The sequence below is a fragment of the Choloepus didactylus genome, chromosome 1 (genome assembly GCF_015220235.1).
Source record: "Choloepus didactylus isolate mChoDid1 chromosome 1, mChoDid1.pri, whole genome shotgun sequence".
NCBI classification, from domain to species: domain Eukaryota; kingdom Metazoa; phylum Chordata; class Mammalia; order Pilosa; family Megalonychidae; genus Choloepus; species Choloepus didactylus.
This window is the reverse complement of record NC_051307.1, coordinates 70634399-70650655: the sequence shown is the minus strand read 5'-3', so window position 1 is coordinate 70650655 and position 16257 is coordinate 70634399. Positions and strand designations below refer to the sequence as shown.

Here is a 16257-nt window from a genome sequence, read left to right as displayed (position 1 = left end):
TTCTTGAGGGAAAATGATACATATTTTTCTGAATCAAGGTAAGAAATTTAGGGGAGCATGGAAAATGTACTATGAAATATCAGGAGTAAGAGGGAGATATGAATGGTCATAGAACAGGGACAAAGTAGTTAAATTCAAGTTTAAAAGTAATTATATTTAATACTTTGATATAAATCTTCTTTGTGATACAGAATGACTACCAAATAAATCACTGTCTGAGTTGACAAAATGATTTTGAAGATGTCAGTTTTCTTTTAGATATCTAGCTGTTTAATTTGAAATTAACTTGAGGCTTGAAATCTCTTAGGGAAGTCCTGTACTTAATTTTGCTCATTCTATACAATGCAATATTAAGTTACTCATGATTACTGGGCCCACATGCTGCAACAAGAATTGTAAAAATTTACTATATACACTTACATATAATAAACTTTTAAGAATATATGGTGTCTAGTAATAACAAACTCTAGTTTCTGCTCACTAAGGACTGATGATAACTATTAATAAATGTAGCTAGAGAATGATGTTGATATAAATACTTTATTTCAGCCAGGTGTCCTAAATTGTCATTGTCTCATACCACCTGAAATTGGGGTTTCTGGTTCTTGCTTCAAGAACTGAACTATTAATCATAAATTTATTTCTAAGAACAAGGATGTTGTGGTAGGATTTGCCAGTTTCCTGCCACAACATCTATTCTCCCATTTCTCTTTATAAATAAAACTTGAATCTCTAGCTGGATATATTTATTTCCATAAAAAACAAGCATACTGCCTTCCAGACTCCTTTGTAGCTAGGCTTGGCCATAGCTCTAAGCTCTAAACATGAGGTTTTAAAGATAAGTGTTTTATGGAACTTTCTTGAAGACTACCTAAAGGGCACTGACTTGGCTGGAAATTCCATTTGCCCTTCCCTCTTTCCTTTTTGCTTTAAGCATGAAAATCAGTGGTGATGGCTGGAGCTTCTCCAGCCATCTTGAAAAATGAGGTGACCCTGAGTTAGGGAAAGCCAGGTGTTGGGTGATAGAGAAGAAAGATAGGAATTTAGATCCTTGTGAAATTGTGTAGCCACAATTTCAGTCCTGTGATTCCTTCCTTCAGACTTTTTCTATGCGTGAGACAAAAAAACTGTTCTATCCTGTTTAAGCCTTTGCTATTTTTGCTGTTGTTGTTGCATTGTTGTTTTTGTTGTTGTTAGGTAAGGGTTCCAGTTGAGCCCAAACCAGGACTCTGAATCTCATTATATCTGATGAAGCCATGGATCAGTAGCCCTCTCTGCCAACTATTAGCATGAGTTGTTAAGCCCAGGAATATCTGATAAAACCAGCAGGGAACATACACAATAATACATGTAACATTATAACTAAAGTAAGATTGCTTTTCTTTATTTCTAACCTGTGAATTTGAGTCCACATTCTCTCTGGGAGATAAGCATTTTCTGTTTTGACATTCTCTGTTTTTGTGTTAGGAGGGGCATTTTAAATCCACTTTGTAAGGAAAAATGACAACTTGCTTAGAACTATGAATAAAGTAGATTTGCCACTGTGCAGAAACAAAATTATACTTCATATGCAATATCACTAGTCAATTCATTTATTTGGAAATTGTTTTTTGAGTGGCTATTTTGGGTCAAATAAATTCCGGGCTTTCTCATTTAATCAGCCCACACCCTAGATTAAAGGCATTTGCTGTGAATTTTGAGAGAGTGGAAAAAAGAAGAGAAGGAAAATTGAACTGAATGAAAAGAATCTAAATATGTGCCCCTAAGTAGTTGTCTTCTGTTTACATTTTTAATATGTTTAAAGACAGTAATAAAATGTGTTTTCCAAGATGGCACCAGCCTATAGCTACAAATGTCATATAAATATTAATGTTAACTATTATTGCTTAAATTACAAGATCCTAGAGCGGCCACTACAATATTTTCTCCCCAGTCTTTTCTGGGAGTCCTTAGGTAGGGGTCTCACATGTGTTAATTCAGTTTCCTCATATTCTTTACCTACTGGTTGGTTTGGTGCTTACAAGACTCTTCAGATAGATTCCCACCATAGTGCATCCTGTCAGAGAAAACTGCTCTCCTTTAAGGATGCCATATCTAAGTTTTCCTTAGGTCACAAATCCCCAAGCTGCCAAGTGATGCTGCACTCATTTCAGACTACACTGTATTGAAAAAAGGCTTATTTTTGGGGAGACTCTTTCTCAAGCCAACTGGGTCCCCTTAAAGTAGTACTGCTTGTGCCCTGAGTATCACAAAGTCTCCTATGAAAACATTTTTTTGTGCTTTTATGTATAGTCCCTCAACATGCAGTTCTTTCCTGCTCTAACTCTTCTGTCTCCATTATATGTGCTTATGTATAAATTTTTTTTTCACCAGATGGTCTCTATCCTCCCATATACACCATTTGGCAGGGAGGGCTGCTGCCCCATCAGATCATCAAACATAACAAAACTCTAAATCTTAGTTTGGACTTATTTGGGAATCTTGCTACAGTAGAACTCAATTTGAAATCTTAGACAGCTTTGATGGAATAGCTGGTTGAGAATGAAGCTATAATTTCTTGATTCATTATATAAATATACACACACACATACACAAACACATACATATTTATACATACCTATATACACACACACATACACAAACACATACATATTTATACATACTTATATAGACACACATACACAAAAATACATACATATTCATACATACGTATATACACACACACACATTATTGCATATATACTTGTATAACCACATACCATGAAACCCATAGTTTGTATCAAACACAATATGTCTGATATCATTGGCAGTGCCATTTTCTCATTAGGTCATTTCTTTAAATTGCATAACATAATATAAAAGGAATGGCATATGCTATAACAAGTATTTTAATTATTCTACATTTATCCATATATGATTATTGGCAGTATACTTAGTTATAATATTACCTTAAGCCATTGTTTTGCTATGCTCTTCAAATATAGTTGAGATTCTTTTTAGATTTATTTTAAAGATGATTGCGGTGGTTTGAAGCTATATGTACCCCAGAAAAACATGTTCTTAAATTTAATCCATTCCTGGGGGTGTGAACACATTGTAAGTAGGACCTTTCCATGAGGCTACTTCAATTAAGGAGTGGCCCAGTCCAATCAGTATAGGTCTTAATCCTATTACTAGAGTCCTTTATAAGCAGAATGAAATTCAGGTACAGAGAAAGAAAGCAATAGGAAGCAAGAGGCTGGACACTGATGGAATCTGGATGACAAAGGAGAGACCAGGAGATGCCATGTGATAGAGGAGCCAAGGATCGCCAGCAGCTTCCCCCTCCCCAAATGTCTTAATTTGGACATTTTCTCAGCCTCAAAACTGAGCAAATAAATTCCCATTGTTTGACCCATCCCATTTCATGATATTTACTTGAGCAGCCTAGGAATTTAAAACAGGAACACAATATGTTTTTCCACTTTTGCAGTTTCTCCTTAGTAAATGTAGCTGCTGTTACTATGACTAAAGGAGATATGGATGGGTGGAACAGATATTGAGAACCGTTTTTTTAGACAAACATAATGTGAAAGCAAGGAACTACTCCTTAATTATTCCATAGAAATAATGACAAAGAAAACAAAATTGCTTCCTCAACCACATTTTACCACCTGCCTAGTTTCTCATCAATTAGAAATCTTAACCAACTGAATTTAAGGTTGTAAAGACAGTTTACAACAAGTCAGGAGACTTCACAGGAATAATCTTAGCGTTTATGTAGCTAGAAAGTGGTTAGAGCCATTGTGAAACATTTTATCACATTAACAGGTTACTGAAAGAGTAGTGATAAGACAAAGTATTACAGTATCTGAGAAGCCCAAGATGTAAAGTGTATTCAACGCTATAATTGTAGTGGAAAGTTCCAGAATTGTTAGTAGTATATATGGTAGGGTAAAAAAAAAAATACAAGGTATTTGTTTAATCTATGATCTTATCAAAAGAATGGACCCAGCAGGGTAGTTTTTTTCTTCTTAAGACTAGCCAGGTGCGGGTCTTTTGGTCTTTTAAAGGAGGGCAGAAAGGGTGGAGCCACAAAAATACTGGGAATAGAAGGCAGATACAATAAGGTTTTTTTCTCAAGAAAGAGAAATATACGTAGAACAAAGGTGACTCACACAAAATATAAAATGTGTTTTCTCCTCAGTCACTTATGCAGAAACTTGTACTAAATAAAAAGGTGCAACAAGTACATTAGCAAATTATTATTTTTTTTTCTTTCACTACCGTTGGTTCTTGTATTGTCATGGCATAATAATAGGGAATATTTGGCCAGAGTTGTCAATCTATTTTTTTTTTCATCATCCTAATGTGTGATCTGCAATTCCCCTGGGAGTTAACAGTTAAAGGGAAACGCTAATTTCGAAAGTTTGGGTTGCCTACTTTAGGTAAGGTTTATACTTCATCTTACAAGCTTGGTGACTGCCGCTCTTCCTTAATAGTCATCAAGAGGCAATGTCTTAGACCTGTTTGGCTGCTGTCCTGTGTAGAAGAATTTGGCAGCCCTAGGGAGATGAATTTCTTCAGCCTTGGACTCGCCCAGAGTAGAGAAGCACACCCTACCAGCCACTACTCTGTTGCTACGAAACAAAAGACAGGGAAGGTGAGCCAAGCAGGAAGTCCCGCCTTTCAGCCCCAATCCTTCTTGGCTCCCCCTCCCGACGCTCACGCCCACCTGCTCACCCCTTATTGGTCAGCTCACTGGCGCCTTACATCCCTTCTTCCATTTCCTTTCTTTTTCCCATTTTCGTTTCGAAGCAAGTGCAGGCCCTCCCATGTCCCTCCGACTCCCTCTCCATTTGGGACGTGCGGAGAGCCGGACTTCCTTTGGGGCCATTGTGTACTGTGGAGGACGCGGAGGAGGTGTTAGTGCGAGGAGGACGGGCGTCTCCCGCCCATTGGCGCCACCCGCTGTCCAGCAGCTCGCAGGCGCGTGGGATTGGCCCCGCCGGGCGCGCCCCCGCCCCCGACTCCTCCCCGCTCCTGGGACTCAATGTGTATGTTACAGGGGTGGGGTGTCCAGCGAGTGGTCTCCTCCTCTTGCTAGTGCTGCTGCGGCGTCCCGTGGCCTTCCCGAGAGTCAGGCGGGAGGGGAGAGCGGGTGTGGATTTGTCTTGACGGTAACTGTTGCGTATCCCCCGCTTGGTGGCCTGCGCTCTGGATTGCTCCTTCCTCGGGAGCCTAATATTACCGCGATTACACACTCCCTGCCCGGGCTACCCACGCACCCTGGGCTGCTTGCGTGTGGAGTCGGACCCGCTCTCACGCGTGTCTCGGGACAGCTACTGTGCAGTGAGGCAAGGAGGAACCGGGGCGCCGGGGAGCCTTGACGCTTTTTTCCAGCTGGGTGGCCCTGGGACAGCCAGGCGTGGGCCACGGAAGAAGAGGGGACAGCCCCCGGCTTCCAGCTGCTGTCGCCGCCGCCGTCACAGTTTGAAGAAGGGTATTTAATTACCGGAACCCGGGCAGGGCCGGGGGAGGAGGAAGAGGGAGAAAAGCGAGACGCGCTGCTGGGATTGTAGACGACCCTGGGAGGTGCGCCCAACCCGAGCGCCTCATGCGGAGCGCTGGAGCGGTGGCGCTGCGGGCGCTGGAGGCGTGAGGGGATACTTTGTCCTTTCTCTCTGGCCACCTTCCTTCCACAGCTGTGGTCTGAGTGGCAGGGGAGGGGCCTGAGAAGGGAGGGGGCACAGACGTCCCGAAACAAAGCTTTGGACCTGCCCCCACCCCCACTCCCTCGGGTGAGACCTGAGGCTAGGAGCGAAAGAAGTGAACTCTCTGCTCCTTTCCCTGCGCTCTCTTGTCAGTTACTCTCTCTTTTAAAATGGCTTTTTTTGTTTGTTGGTTTGACTCTTGACTTGGGGATAACTACTCTCTCCGCTTGTGTTTAAAGAAGTGTATGCGTTTCCGTCCTTGGCTGGTTTAGCGGGGAAAATCCAAGTCCTAAGCCTTTGTTGACAACAGACGTGTCCCTTATGCTTGTGTAGAATAATCTTTACGTTTATATAACTAGACGAAATCTAAGAGAGTGAAAGGCTTCTTAGTGACTCTCCCAAGCCTCTGGGCATTGGTTGCTCTAGTATTTTGAACTAGGATTATGACCGGGAGAGGGAGAACATTGTGTTCTTACCTAGTTGGAGGAAGCCTATCTAAGTTGCTTTTTTATTATGAGTTGGGTATTAATCAAGCCTTTGCAACTTGAAATGTAAGGAGGACGCATCTTGAACTGTTAGTATTCTGAAGGCAAATCTAGAGCCACTGCCCCTGAATCTACTGTGTGTGAAGTTTGAGAGTGTAAATTCTCATGCTTTTTCAAAAGTTGAATCTGGGATCCTGGGTTTTGTTCTCATTGATGGAGGGTATAGTGGGTATGAGTTAGCCTGTTTAGTTTTCTTTTGGATAAATACTTTCATGACCAACTAACTTTTTCTTTTCTGTTTGCTTTTCAAAGAACTAAGATCCAGATGGCAAATTCGATGAATGGCAGAAACCCTGGTGGTCGAGGAGGAAATCCCCGGAAAGGTCGAATTTTGGGAATTATTGATGCTATTCAGGATGCGGTTGGACCCCCTAAACAAGCAGCAGCAGATCGCAGGACTGTGGAGAAAACTTGGAAACTCATGGACAAAGTGGTGAGCTCTCTTTGACCATGCTTGTACATAGTTCTCTTAAGCCTGAGTATGGTTTCTCTAGATTTATTTATGCTATTAATTTCTAATAATTATTGTTATGTCAACAATCTTTTGATTTGGTTGACCATTTTTCTTACATCTACTCTGTGTACTTTAAAAAATTGGATTCAGAGCAGACTTTTTTTTTTTTTCCTTACCTTTTGTCCTACTCTTGAAGGTTCAAGGTTCCTCTATATGACTCAGATATGCAAAGCTTTTACTGTTGGCTGCTTTTTGTTGGTACATGGCCATAGAATAGTTTGAAAGTGTTTGTTCTGTCTTGTATGAAGTTGTATTGCTCATAGATTAAAAAAAAGTGCATACAAGTAATTTAAGAAAAGCTTCTAATGGAACACTTATGACAACCACGTGCATGCTGTTGAGAATATTTACATGGGAAAGAACCAGATTAGTGAAGATAGCATATTTGAGAGAAATAGTTTCCATTTTCATCTTTGAGAATTCATCTTCATTAAGAAACTTTTTTTTGTTGTTATTAATGGTAAAGTTACAGTTTCTTTCATGTGCTATTCCATTTTCAACAGGAAACTTTTCGATGCATATTGTTTATTGTGAAAGGAAAATTTATGTTGGGGGTGGTGGGGTGGAGAGTATCAGAAACCTCTGTGGTTTCTGCAGGTTGCTTTCGGATGAACTAAAATTTCACAAGAAGAAATTAAGCTGGATTTCGGTACTCAAAGAAGTCCAGTTAAAAGGCAACCTCACAGGGATCTACTCAGAAAACTATAGCTGTTAGTGTCTTACTAAGTAGGATTATGCAATAAATATAATTATCATGTAGCTTGCTGCTGTGCAAATTAAATAGCTCTTGCTTTTGAAGCATTAACCCCTTCCCCATGTATTGGTAAAGGTTGACAGCACCCTAAGGTTTTTCTTTTTTTTTTCATAGATTTTTAGGGCTAATTATAAATTGAATTGAGGCAGGGCTCTTGATACCTTCATAGCAGCAGAAATGAAGGCTTTTTTTTTTTTTTTTAATTCCTTTGTAGGGATGTGCTAAAGTCACTGTGGAATCCTGTGGTAACATTCACCTTTGCTTTGGCTTGGAACTGAGTGCAAATAATAGCCACAAAAAGCCACTGGTGGTAGTATTTGCAGTACAGGAAGGTGACAAGATTTACTTTATTTTCATTTATTTGTATAGAAAGTACAGATAGATAGATGAATGACAGGCCTTGTCATTCTATGGCTGGTGGTGCTAAATGCAGAGCCAGAATATTTTTGCCAGTTAATACCCTTGGTTTGGGGCTTCAGTATGACCTATTTAAGCTTCTGCCAATTTATTCAAATTGTTATATTAAAGTGTTCCAGACAGAATGATGTCATGGTGTCAGAACATTGCAACTTGCTTTGGGGTCAGGTTTTGATTTTAGCACTGGATACTTAAGAATGAGGAGTATGCATTTGGGCAAATTGGCAGGCACAATCCAAACTCTCTTTGCTTTTCTAAATAGTATGCAATTGAAGGTTACTCATATTGCCTAAACCATTAGTTGGTGGTAAGAGAAGGAATTCAAGGGTTTTCCGTAACTTATCTGTTATATATGTGGGCAACAAATGGATCAGATTCTTTGAAGGGGGTTTCTTCTCTGTCCTTACCCTCTCCTTTGAGTGGGTCAAAATTTCTACATTTGTGAGTGTTTGTTAGAGCATTAAATAAAAAAGATTTATATAAGGAAGTGGTTAGCTATTAGTTACTCTGAAGTGATTACTCTTAACCCATCAGAAAATGGTGTGTATAATTTTTGCCTGTAAGTGGTTGTTAGCATAAGTTTTATCCACTTTTAATTATTTGAACATGAGTTACGGCAAAATAAATGGTTTTTTGATAGTTAAGCATCCACCATTGTTTATGTTTTTAACCCTTTTATGGGTTTGGGTTTAGCCTCTCCACTTCAGAAACTTGACTAACCAGGAAATCTATTATCTAAAGTCTCCACTTAGTGGAATGTGGATGCAGACGTTGGCAAAGGTACATTGCTATGGCTTTCCCTATTTGTCTTCATTATTTGTCAAAGATGAAAATTATCGTATTCATTTGTGAGTGCAACCATAGGTTTTGTGGAGGGAAGTTATATAAATTATTATGAAGGAGTTCTGTATGTTTACTTCTACTCTAACACACAGTAAGCGAAAGGTATTGATAATTACTAATTGGCAATTTATTTTATTTTATTGTGTAATGAAAAGCACCCCCTGCATGTGTTTCTCTTTTTGTATTTGTCATTGGTAAAGGAAGTGGTACATAATATCAACATAGTCCCTTGACGTGTTACCTAAGTGTTGTGTAAAATAACTGCAAAAGCATGAATGTGGCTTATAAATAACAGAAAATAGTAACTTTCAAGTCCAATTGGTAGTTATATAAAAAGTGAGTGAGAAATATATAGTTAGCATCTTTTCTTTGTGAAACCTCTTCACAAGAGCAGATCCTTGAAGTATAATATGAAAACAAACTGTAAGTTCAGTGTGTCTCATCTGCCTACAAAGTTAAATAACTTATTTTATGGAGGATAACGAAGCAGTCGTAAACTGAGGGGAAATATCTGGTAAGTATGTAGTTTCACCATTCCCTGGTCTCTGGAATGTAAGATGGTCAACTGAGTTTCCAGTTTCAACTAGTTGTTATGTTTTCATAGGGCAGGCTTCCTGTACTAGGTCACTTAGAGTAGGAGAGTGTAACTGCCCACTTGTGTCCTTTCAATAGCACAGAGTTAGCACAGTGAAGGTATTGAGAAAAAGAAGAGTAGGCTGTCCAAAAGCATACTATTTAGACTAGCTAGCCAAAAACTGCTCAAGTTAGTGGATCCCTATTTGATACAGTGATAGAGCTGTTAGTCATGGATACAGATCTAAGTTCACATACCCCCAAAATGTGGACTCTGTTCCAAAGGTACATCAGAGACAGGGTTTCTTAAACATTTGTTAAACATTTATTGAGGACCTACTATGTTCCTATTAAGTACTTATTACTGGGGATGCAAAACTAAGCAAGATATAACCCCACCCCTATCCTGTCTAGGAGCTCAGAGAGTAGCATCAGAACCAGACGTATAAACAGATATTGCCATGTAGCATGGGAAAGGCTGTAGTATTGGTCTGTACGAACAGAGCAGGCAGCAGACAGCATCCACCTGCTATTGGCCACTGGTCAGACAGTTGTTTGTCCGGGTTCTTTTGCTTTTAGGAACAACATAGTTTTGCTCTTGTTGGAAATGCTGAGGTAAGAGTAAGGAAATGATTGCTGCTCAGTATGGTAGGAATGATAATTTATTAATGTGAGTTTCCTGAGCATGGTTTTCACCAAGAGTCTTGGCCAGGTGATGGAAAATAGAAGAATGGATTTTTCAATCTAATTGATTCTAAAATGTGTTGAGAATACATAGATGTTTGGGAAATTGAAAATTAATTAATTGATGCGAGAGAGCAAAACAAGTTGAGTACCTGTCTACATATATTTCTTTTTGTCCTTGTCATTTTTGAAATTACATTCCTGAAAGAGTTCTTAAAAGCATTTAAAAAGTATAGGCGCCAAAGAGCCTTTTCCTTCCTTTTACCCTCAGTATATTTAGTACATTTGAACATAATTCATGCTCTATCTTTTTAACTTTAATGTGACCATAATGTGTTTTATAGTTTGTCAATCAAAGGTGCTTGGATTATAAACAAATATTAAAAAGTAGTAGTGAGTATTTTTTTCCTAGGTTGAAATTTTCCTACGTATGAAAAATATTGCACTCTAAAGTTTGGTTTTGGGTGCTTATTGTTTGAGTTTGTTAGTTTTGAGAATATTACCTTCCTAGGACCCTTGGCACAGGGAATATCATTTATTTGAATTTTTCCTTGTCACATATTTCCTCTTCCTCATTGAAATTTTTCCATGTTAGCAGGCTCATGGGCTCCTGTTACACTTGGACAGGGGCTTATAACACCTTAAATGCCTAGATAATTTTGTTTTGTACAGAATTGTGTTGAAAGAAATGAAGTGATCCCAAAGTTTACCACTTGCAACTTCTAGGAAAAGCTTTTGATAAAGTGAAAGATTTAAAGGAATCCTACCAACTGTCACCTTGGTTTATCCCTGTGATATAAAGCATACATTTAATGGGAGCCTTAATCATTTAGTAATCTATTAACTCATAAAATTTTAACTGTTCAGAATTTGAATTAACTTCTTCCTTTCTTTCTAAGTGTTCTGGTTTGCTAATGCTGCCATTATGCAAAATACCAGAAATGGATTGTCTTTTAAAAAGGGGGTTTATTTGGTTGCAAAACTACAATCTGAAGGCCATGAAAATGTCCAAGTTAAGGTATCAACACACGTATACTTTCACTGAGGGAAGGTCAATGGTTTCCGGAAAACCTCTGTTAGCTGGGAAGGCATGTGGCTGGCATCTGCTGATCCCTAGTTATGTTCCCGCTCCTCTCTCAGCTCCTGTGCATTCTTTGAAATGTTGCTCTTGGGGCATTTTGTCCTCTCTTAGCTTCTCTGGAGCAAACTCTGGGTTAACATAAATCTGCTTTCAGTGGCTGTCTCCAAAATGTGTCTCCTGGTTGCTCTCCAAATTGTCACTGACAACTGCTCTGAGGTCCTTCTGTTTGTGGGCTTTTATAGGGCTCCAGTAAACTAATCAAGACCCACACTGAATGGGCGGGGCTAATCAAAGGTATTACCCGCAGTTGGGTGGGTCACATCTCCATGGAAACAGCCTAATCCAAAGATTCCAACCTAATCAACACTAATAACGTCGGCCCCACAAGATTGCATTAAAGAACATGGCTTTTTCTGGGGAACATAATATATCTAAACTGGCACACTAAGTTACTTTATATGATGTATATTGATTTCATCATTCATTTGTAGCATCCCAACTATGCAAAGACTAAACATTTATAAATAAGCATGCCATACAGTCAAATGTAATACATGCTATAATATAATATAAATAAAGTGCTGTGACTTGGGGTGGTGGTGAATGTTGCTTGCTGGGGGTGGGGGGGAGGGGAGTTGGTGTAGAATGAAGCATGGAGGAGGCACTATCCAGCTGTTCTTTAGAGAATGGTTGGGATTCCAATGAGTTGGAGAATATTAACAGGCTGAAAGAATAATCAGTAAAATGAACTTGTTTAGTGAGAGAAGGTAAGTTAGAAAAAGATGGTAGAGGCTTTGAATGCCCTGTTAAGGAGGTTGGAAGTTTTTAATCTGGTAGACAGTAGAGAACCATTATATGCTTTTGATCAGGAAAAAGAAACATCAAAGCTATGGTTTTATGTTATTCTCTTGACTCTATGAAAGGTAGATTAAGAGAAAAGAAACTTAAGAGAGTGATCAAGAGGTTAAAGATATAACCATCCTTGACCCCATCACTGACAGTCTGGGCAAGAAATAATGAAGGGCTACTTGAGTTTTCTTTGTCTGCTCAAGCAAATACCATGCAGCAGGTTGACTTAAACAACGGGAATTTATTAGCTCACAGCTTTGATACTTTTAAGATAAGGTTCAAATCAAGCATCATCAAGATGGTTTCTATCAGAAGACTGGCATTCTGGGGCTGGCTGCTGGTGATCCTTTGTCCTGGGCTCCTCTCCTACATGGAAATGCACATGACAACTTCTCCTGGTCTTTTCATTCTCTTCTGGGTTCCATTGAATTTCAGCTTCTTGCTTTCCATGGCTTCCTCACTATTTGTTTCAGGTGCATTCTGTTTATAAAGGACCCTAGCAATACGATTAAGACCCATCCTGATTGAAGTGTGCCACACCGTAACTGAAGTAACCTCGTCAAAAAGTCCTACTTAGGAAGGGTTTACACCCACAGGAATGGATTAAGTTTAAGAACATGTTTTTCTGGGGTATGTTCAGCTCCAGACCACCACAAGGACCAAGCTAGAGAATTGGCAGTAGGTATACCAGTGTTGCATCAAATATGGGAGCCATTTTAGAGGTACATTCTACAGCCCTTGGTGATCCTTCTGAGTTAAAGGATGAAAGAGAAGGTAAAGTGAAAGTGACTCTTGAGGTTTTCAGCCTAGATGATTCTGAAGGCAGTGATGCCGTTAATGAGGTAAGAAACATAGGAAGAAAAAGAGGAAGCTTGGGGGTTTTTGTATAAGTTTGTTTTTGGCCTGGTTGAGTTTGACATGCCAGAATGAAATCCATTTTGAAGTCAGAAAATTGAGTTCAAGAGAGACGTTGAAAACAGAGACATATATTTTGTAGAAACGTCCATAGATGTAGCATTTCAATCTATGGACCTCATGAGATTTCCAAGTCAGAGTAAAGGGTGAGAGTAGAAAAAGTCAGAAGATGGAATTTGGGGTGGGGGTAGGGGTGGGGATAATGGAGCAGAGAAGGAAAGAGAAGACTGCAAGCATGGGTGTTCAGAGAGGTAGGAGAAGTAGAACAAATTAACTTCCTGGGTAGAGAGAGTTTCAAGAAGGAAGTATTATCAAGTTCTATAGAGAAAACAAAGCTGTTTGAAAATTTAAGAAGTCATTGAATTTCATGATTAGGAGACAATCGTTGACCTTTACAGAGTAGTTTGACTTATGCGATGGGGCTAGATTAAAATGAGTGCATAGTTGTTAAAATTGTTCTAGAAATGCAACAACTTGTGTAAAAAGTTAGTTCTGCTAACTTGAGGGTTTGAACAGAGTTGAAATAAGTTTTGCTTTTGTGAAAGTGACATAGGAGAGGTTCGTAGATTGATGGAAATGGATGTAGGTAAGAAGTTATTGAAAGTGTAAGGGAGCAAGGACTAGTTGATGAAGTGGCATTCTAGGTTACAATGTGGGAGGTAAAGGCTAAGAAAAGTAGAAGGGTTAAGTTTAGCAGGCAAAGGTAACTTCCAGTGAGACAAGAGGGAAGTAAGGAAATGTATGGAGAAGTTTTGAGGGAGTTTTGTGAATTTTATATTGGGTTGTAAGGAAGTGATTTAAGCCATAAAACTTATAATGTTTAAACCATATTTTTAAATTATATATTATGGAATAAACTGTATATTTCTACTAGTCTTATGGCAATTGAGTGGGTAAATAAATAAAACATTGAAATGGAAATCAGTTCTCATCCTTTATATTAAGATCATCTTAAACACATGCTGTGATACCACAGTGCTATTTTTATCTACTTTGCTTGGGCATATATTTAAGATTTCTTTTGTTTTTGTTTTTGTAGGTTGCTAATTTTCTCCTTGTAACTAAAGAAATATTTTGAAAATTATCAGACTAAATTTTATAGCTTTTTAATATATCGATATGTAAATAATTGTTAAAATCATTCATCCTGTCTTACAACAGCAATAACAAAAGCAGTCAGTGTTCTGCCTGTTAAAAGATTTGGTATTTTATCCCTGCATCTTTTCCTGAGAGTCTCTTGGGTTTGAAGAAACTAGAAGATTCCACCACAATATCAGGAGTATTGAACTAGGCTTAGAAGCCTTATTTCCTGCTTTCCTTTACAGAACATGTCAGATTTTTGTAGGGGTTCAGTTAGCATGAAGAACTTTATGAACTAAAAGAACTTTTAAAGTCAGTATGATCTCCAAGAAAGTGGTCAGAGTGGTTGAATTCTCCTACTTGTGCAAAACCCAAAGGGATTTTGCCTTGTCTCAGTGGAATATAAAATATGGGAAGGACAAGAACTACTTAAGAGTAGGGCGTGTCAACTACGGGACTGGTTCTGTGCAGAAGTTTCTACATTTCCTATTCTAGCAATTTAATTCCCTAAGAGGCTTCCAGAAGAGGAAACCTGGCCAGGGTTATAAAGCTTATAAATGGGAGGGCCAGATCCTAGGTGTGCTTGATTATAATATTCATATAATATGTAGAGAGTCAAACACATTGCTCCATGGAATAATATGATTCTTCCTCTTTCCATGGGAAGTAAATCAAAAGGGTATTTTCCCTGATATTTCATATTATTATTTTGCCTACCGATGTTTTATTCCTCCAAATTTTGTATCCAGTTTTAGACAGGTTTATTCAATATAGATGTAGATATTCTATTTGCAGTATTCCCATACTTCTGATAGATTCTTCCTTACTTTACTCCTTTCCTCCTTCTCTTCCTCCTTACCTCCATCAAATATTTATTGCAACTCTACTATATCGAAGGTCCTATGTTAAGCGCTGGAGATAGACCAGTGAGCAAAACAGGTATGTTCTCACACTTTGAGAAGTTTCTTTTTTCCTTTATAAAAAAGATAATAAGTAAACGAATACAAATATTTTAATTACAGTTAGTTGGTTATTTAATGGTGTTCTTGAAATCAATCTTCTAATGACATCTTCTTTGAAAATCATAAAGGAATTGGTAGTTTTGCCCAAATTCTATATCTAAATATACTAGTCATGATCAATTTAATATGTTAACTTCCTTGCTTTTACCCAATTAATATTCTTTGTAGAAAAAGTTTTGTATTATTTTTATACTTTAGTCCACAGTGATGGTTTGTTGAATAAAATGAAAGGAATCCAAATAACTCTCAGATTTTTTTTTTTTAAATCATAATTATATTCTTTAACTACAGTAAGAAACCTCTTATAACATTTATAGGAGGAGGCCAGGGTGGAGAGTCTTTCCAGCTTTCCATACTTTCTTAGAAATGTGGCGTATTTCACTTAGAAAGTATTTTACTTGACTCAGTATAACTGGATGTTCTATGAACTGAGGGGTGTTTTATAAAGAAAGTCTGCTGTAGAACCAGCACAGTTCTTTACTCTTCAACTTTCCATTTGCTTCATTAGAATTTCTTTCCTAGGTCAAGGGGTTAGTTTGAACCTTGTTTGCAAGGAGTATGTTTACTGATCTAATACTTCATTTCCTTTTGGCTGGAAATTTTAATCAAGGCATGAGGTAGGAAACTCTTTAAATGCAAGGATATTCCAAGAATAATTAATGGCTTTGAAAATTCTTACAGCATTAGTAAATCCTTTTTCTTTTTGTGCCTTTGCTTCAGTATGCTAGTTGAATATGTATTTTATGTATGTGTATATTGAATATGTATTATTGAAATACATAGGTAACTATACATAGATATATATTAGACATTTTTTTTGTGTGTGTGCGACACAATGTAGACATGTACCAAGAGGCCTGCTTAAAAATCTTTAAGCAGATGTAACAGGCTGCTGCCTACTGTTAACGGAGAGAGTACCTGAGTCTTAAGTCTAGACATCAGGGTTCTCAGCAGTGACCTTAGCAAGGTTCCGTTTCTGCATTTTAGTATTTTCATGTGAAAATGAGGGAGTTGGAGTTGGCGATCTTCACTACTTCTTTAGCTCTAAAATCCTTTGAGTTATATGATTATAATGGAATTTTCAGCCTAATTCCCATACTAAATATTTTAGCTTTTATTTCCCAAGAGTAATATTGCTAATAAACCAATACTTTTAGGTACCAGTTGGTGCCCCAAGTTTCTTCATTGTATAATATGATTATGATTGTTGATTTATTCTTTTGAGACAGCCCTTCTGTTTTGGGATGAACTTTAATTCTAGGGAGAGACTTGGATATTGCTAGGAGA

General features: G+C 38.2%; 1 protein-coding gene across 5 annotated transcripts in view; it reads left to right on the top strand.

Moving 5' to 3' along the window:
• Window positions 1-5052: 5052 nt before the first annotated feature.
• Window positions 5053-16257, top strand: part of CBLB (Cbl proto-oncogene B) — a 234641-nt gene continuing 223436 nt past the window's right edge. For 2 of the 5 annotated variants that reach the window (XM_037835059.1, XM_037835052.1), the window contains exons 1-2: window positions 5053-5482; window positions 6491-6671. In XM_037835059.1, coding sequence (XP_037690987.1) covers window positions 6504-6671 — 168 coding nt within the window. In that variant the 5' untranslated portion in view covers window positions 5053-5482; window positions 6491-6503. The other 3 variants (XM_037835057.1, XM_037835056.1, XM_037835053.1) reach the window with 3 other exon arrangements.